The sequence below is a fragment of the Medicago sativa genome, chromosome 2 (assembly GCF_051527215.1).
Source record: "Medicago sativa cultivar Bolivia chromosome 2, Bolivia_mono, whole genome shotgun sequence".
In the NCBI taxonomy this organism is placed as follows: Eukaryota; Viridiplantae; Streptophyta; class Magnoliopsida; order Fabales; family Fabaceae; genus Medicago; species Medicago sativa.
Window position 1 is genome coordinate 80,642,173 of NC_140750.1, and position 6,100 is coordinate 80,648,272.

The window sequence follows — 6,100 nt, forward strand, 5'->3', positions numbered from 1 at the left end:
ATATGGAGATGATGAGAATGCTTGTTAACTATTACAGTCAGAATACTAAAATTAAAAAAATATGGTGGAAAATAAAAATAAAAAAGTTATTCTTCTCTTGGAACCATCATTGTTACCATATTAAAACAAAAATGGTGTAAACTTATTCTTCTTTCGGATCCATCCTTGGATACACCAATTTTAAGCTAATTAAAGCAAAATTTCAATTAAACAAGTTTTCAATCAACGATCCAGCAACTTTGCTTTACTTGGTTCATCATTGTTCTTAATGTGAATTTGTTACCATTTTTCTAAATTCCAAGCCACCCGTTTTAATTCATGGTGTCCAGTTTTGACCGATGGGAAAAAATCTATTATTTGAAGTTTTTGAAGAAGTTCTGGATTTTGCTGTTAGTTGATGAAAGAACGGGGAAGATGGTAAGAGAAGGAAGAAAGGGGAAAGAGATGATGTGGTGTGAAGGGTCTATGTTACTAATTATAGACCTCAAATAAATCCAGCCATATATAAGTGAGGGACTTTAAAATCAGAAAGGGGCTAAACTTTGGGGACCAAAATAGCTCAAAAAAAACTAGGGGGGCCAAAATAGCACAATTGAGAAACTTGAGAGGTTAAAAGTGCAATTAAGCCAAAAAAAATTACAACATTTAGATTTTAATTTAAAAGACACCTTCATGGGTGGCTTGTATGTATGTATGTATGTATATATATATATATATATATATATATATATATATATATATATATATATATATTTGTTTCCAAGACTCTTATATATTGTTATAGATAATATTGTTCTTATTATCAGCTAGTTGAACCGCTAATTTTATCGGACATTCAATTAGCTCATCAACTACTAGTCACTTGTCATCATCCATTAGTTTCTTTCTCTTTTGTTTCTAGGGTCATGTTACTTGTGTCTTAAGGGCACAAGTTAAGGAACTATAAAAGGAAATAAGAAATAAATCTTACGTTGAAAATTTAAATTATTAAACTTTTACAACATTAAATGCACAAGTTAACATTTCTCTTGTTTCTAATAGATATATCGGGGTTTAATCCCATAGAAATGAAAAATCTTTTGTAACTAAATTAGTGGTATAAATTTTATCTCGATAATATAAAATCGGATCAATATTACGAATGACAATATTTGAGCTATCACCTATCAATCATCAGCATTCATTTATAAACAATAAGCTAACTTATCAGTTTTCCGCCGTTTTTAAAAAATATTACTTAAATTTGGTCAAAAGAAAAAAACTTTACTTAACTGTTCGCAAGTTTTAAAACATCTCTTGACGCATAAATGATAATAATGGAAAATGTCTCTAAAACATGTTATCGATAAACATTCAACACGACATTCAATAAATGGCGAAAAAGCACGAGCTTGAGTTACAACTAGCATAATCACCAACATCATCGTATAACATTTTTTCACTTGGCTCACTACCATAACTCTTTTTAATATTTTTTAACTTTTCTTAATCTCCACTAAAATTCTCAACTTTGTGATGTTTCAGATTTTGTTCAACACTCACAGAAATAAGGCTTGCATTAAAGCTTTATTTATAGCCAACAAAATCAGGAAAGAAAAAAAAAACTGTAAGATAAATATATGAAAAAACAGCAATCAGGCATTCAGTTCCAATTGGAATGCTTTAATTGAATGAAAACGGTGAGGAAGTTTCGGTTGAACTTTTCTTTTTTTCTCCTAGTAATATGGAGTTTGTCGTAAGTAAAATTTTATAAACAATTGTTCCATCCAAAATTAAGTTCAGATTCTTTTTCTCCACAATTCATTTTTTGGTGGAACTCATTAACTATTTGAGCTTGATTGTTTGATTGTTAAATGTCAAATATATACGGCTTTTAAAATAAAAACTGATGTATTAATTAGATATGTAAATGGGAGATATAACAACAACTAATGCATAAACAAATGAAGTACTACTACAATAATAATGTGTCCACGTGAGCATAACTCAGTTGGTAGAGACATGCATTATTATATACAAGGGCCCGGGTTCGAACCCTAGATACCTCACTTATTCAACTTAAAAAATTAATAATACTTTCAGTTTTGTGCTTCAACAATTCAACCCATTGTCTTTTTCCGAAGAAATAAAAAACCATTTGCCTTAAATTAATAGCTTTTACAGTTGCAAACAATAAATTTGAATTGGGTTAGCTAATATTATTGTATACCGCTACTACCAAATGGTTTTATAGATCGAAATACTAGAGTTTTAAATACATGAGATATACCAGTAACTCATAAATAAATGATTGAACTACCCACTATAATTATATAATATTAGTGTTCAGACGAGCATAAAGTGTCCATCTATCAACTCTTTTTATCGCGTTTATGGGTATAAATTACGAACATTGTTTTTTAATGAAATTTTGATTTTAGAGTTAAAGGCAGGAAGAGAGGGAGGATGTTTGTTTGCTATAGCATTCCAGATCATTACTAGTGCATCTCCTATAGCCAAATAACAATGGAGCCTGTGGACTCTGTCAACTCTTGTATCATGTATATTGAGGCACATCAGAACAAATTTACATTGCGAAGATGCTTAGTCAAAATCACACAATTGCTAGATAGATTTAAATTAGTAGTAATACTAATCTTCTGCTTTCTATCTCTTTTTAGGTTAGTATTCAGTTTGGCAAAAAAATAGCTTTTGGTTTTCCTCTTGGTCTTGTTCATTATTCCATTAGAAAGGAGAGTTTGGACAATCTGTATCTGCAACTCCCTAGGTTGAAAGAGAGACAAAAAAACTTTAGAATCATCTCTTGTATATAATTATCATATCATTTGTTAGTTACTTATGTGGATGATTTATTCACGCTTTATGGCTTTTGACGTTGATTTGTTAGTTCCTTATCATATCATTTGTTAGTTCATAATATTGGTTCTACAAAAATTTAGATGCCTTCAAAATTTTCCACATACAGAATTAAACCAAACCAGCAACATGCACATACCATTAATTCGCACACAACAGAAGCTCACAAACCATAGAACAGAATAGTACAGATATGAAGTTATGCAGTAAAACATAAACTAGAAAATGTAGTAGTGTAATATTATGCAGAAAACAGAAATGCAGAATTGCTATTAACAATATGTAGCAACAGAAACAATGATCAAGGTTGCATATGACAGGAATGCTGAATGCAAGAAAAAAGAATCGAAGACACTGCATTTAAAGCACACAATTATGCAGAAAAAGCCAGCAGTGCAGTAAAATAAGTAGCACAGAAATTAACAAGAGGAGAATAAATGTACACACAAATGACACAAAATTTCTGAGGTTCAATCAATATGACCTACTCCTTGCGAGGTACTAGTTACAAATAAATAACCCCTTGGTTCTTGCCCCATTCCAAGTTCAAGGAACTTTGGACGTGGTTTCAGAATAATTCCCAACACACTATTAGTCATAGTAAAAGTGAGGTTGAGAAGTGAAAGACTCACTAACAATCAATCATATCTCCTAAGCTCAAGATAGAAACAAAAAGCCGGAGAAAATGAACAGGCTCAAAACTGATATAGAGCATCCATCAGAAATCTCTGCCTTGACTCTAAATTAGAGGAGATCAAGAGACAATCAAACCAATAACCAATGTACTGAACTCTTACTTGTATAATTACACTCCACAGATATTTATGATGTCTAGGCAATTCTTGAACCTGATCTAGAATAGGAAGTGACTTAATGAACATGTGTGAAGGATTGTCTTCCAATGCAGTCTTCTCAATCCTAACTTATTCAGGGTTAATGATCTACTAAAAACAATAGTCAAGACTCAAGACTCATATGAAGTTACTTCACCCACAGGTTATGATACAACACTGCTGATTTGTCATCTTTTTAGATAATTGTGCTTTGCAGTTCACTTTTATGTGGAAAGCAAAGTATTCTTGCATAGCAGCTCAAATTATAAACATGCAATACTAAACACTGCCAGGTTGATCAGTAATAATCAAGTTCCAAAGATAGAACCTATTCTAACAAAAACCTAGATGTAGAGACTAGATGGTTCCAGCTTAATAAAATAACCATTTCACTAAACAAAAAATTTCAGCACAACAAAACAGTCAGAACATTGAAGAATCCTAGTTATGCTTGTCACTTTTCTTTTTGGAACCCAGCACGGTTAGAACAATTCTTCCACAAATTGGTTTAAAAAAACCCATCAAACGTTATTTTAGTAAAATATAGATGTTTGATTACTTTCAAGCAAATTTATTTGACATTTGAATCTCAGTTTAATTGGAGGTAATAGAACATAGTTTTTTCATGAGATAGTTCTAACTTAGAGTAAAAACACTCAAGTACATACATAGATCATTTTCCTTTAAAGTCAATTTTGGTCAAATTAATCACAAAATCTAAGTTAATTCAAAATCATATTTGTTAAACACTCACCCAAACACACAATCAACACCCAACCTACAGCTACAAATTCGGGTTCCCTACAATGAGAGTATCTAAATCCTGCCATGTGATGTAGAATGGACAATTCAAGAGCACTCCTCTTTGGAGGAGGATACTCCTACTCCCACTGGTGTGATTGAAGGCGTATCAGGTGTCCGACACGACCCCCATCACATGTAATTACATTGACATTGAATTATGCCATTTTTTTTCAAATTATTATTGATGTCAAGGTGTTAATGTTTGTATTGTGTCCGTGTTTGTGTGTTTGTGCTTCATAGTATTAAAAACCTATTAAAACCATATAGTTTTGAGTTTTAAGCAACCTAATCCAACATTTCATCAAACACATATCCATTACACTAAACAATAATAAAATTGTCAAGATAATTACACAACCATAGCAACTTCACAATTGAGGGTATCCAACATTTCAACAAACACCCACAAGGCAACATTAATCAAATAATAATTTTTCATAATAACAATAACAAATTAACAACAACATCAATTTCTCAATTCCAATTTCATCATATTAGTACAAAAAATAAAAACACAACAAATTAAAGAGTAAGAGAGACTGCAAAACTAAGCCTGAATCTGAGGCTGTTCTTCTTGCTCCGATTGAAGCGGAATGTCGAGGTCACCAGAAGAATTATCAGCCTTACCAGAATTCCTAGCAGGAACAGGAACAGCAAGAAAAGTTTTATTCTTACTAATAGGTCTAATTTTACAAAGCTGAACAACATCACCAACTTTGAAAACGTTTTCAGGATCATGAGCCTGATACTTCTTCTTCATCCTAATACGTTTCTTGTATTTAGGATGAGGTGCTAAACGAGTTACTTCCACAGACACGGTTTTGTCGTTGGTGGCACACACAACTTTTCCTTCCATTGTTTTCATAGCTTTGATTGATGGAAGGGATTGGGGCTGGGATAGAGAGAGTGTGGATGTGGGCTTTGAGAGACGAGTGAGGGCGACGCCATTGTTGCCGTTGAGAAATGGTGTTGAGAGCGTGCTGGGAAGTTGCAGAAGCCACATTGTTTGTGTTGTGTTGTGTTGTGTTGTGAAGAGATAAGAAGATAAAACTAAATCTTTTATAGTGATTCATTCTCTTTATTTATTTTATTTTATGTCTTATTTGTGTGCGCTATGGTGCATCTTAATAAGTTGCACCATCGTTATTTGATCAATTTTACCCTCCAATAACTATTAAAATAAAAAGTTGATTTAATAAATCATATAAATTCTTTTAAAAATAGGAAGAAACAAAGTATAAAGAGATAACAAATCGAATCTATAATGATGTGTGGGTGATTGATTCATTCAAATATCAAGACAATTAACCGGGTAAAATCTTTTAAGTATAAAGAAGTGATCCTCCCAGATCTCTTCAATCAGATTAGTCACTTCGTATATAAAGAGATACTTGTACTTTATCGTATATATCCTCACGACGGCTGTATATCTTGTCGTATTCTCCAACGGTAAGATTCTAGAACTTACATAAAGAAAACCTACTCGCGATGAGAGAGTTGTTGTTGAAAAAGAAATATAATAAAAGCCAATAACATGATTTAGGAACTTAGTGAAATATCCTCTCGGGTAAGAATTGTCTAGATCATTTGTAAATCAATCAATAAGA

General features: G+C 32.1%; 1 protein-coding gene across 1 annotated transcript; it reads right to left on the bottom strand.

The window, feature by feature from the left end:
• Window positions 1-4,909: 4,909 nt before the first annotated feature.
• On the bottom strand, window positions 4,910-5,557 carry RPS17 (ribosomal protein S17). Its single transcript, XM_085747280.1, has one exon. It carries the CDS (start codon window positions 5,494-5,496, stop codon window positions 5,041-5,043), a length of 456 nt encoding a protein of 151 aa, XP_085603406.1. The 5' UTR covers window positions 5,497-5,557; the 3' UTR covers window positions 4,910-5,040.
• Window positions 5,558-6,100: the final 543 nt, after the last annotated feature.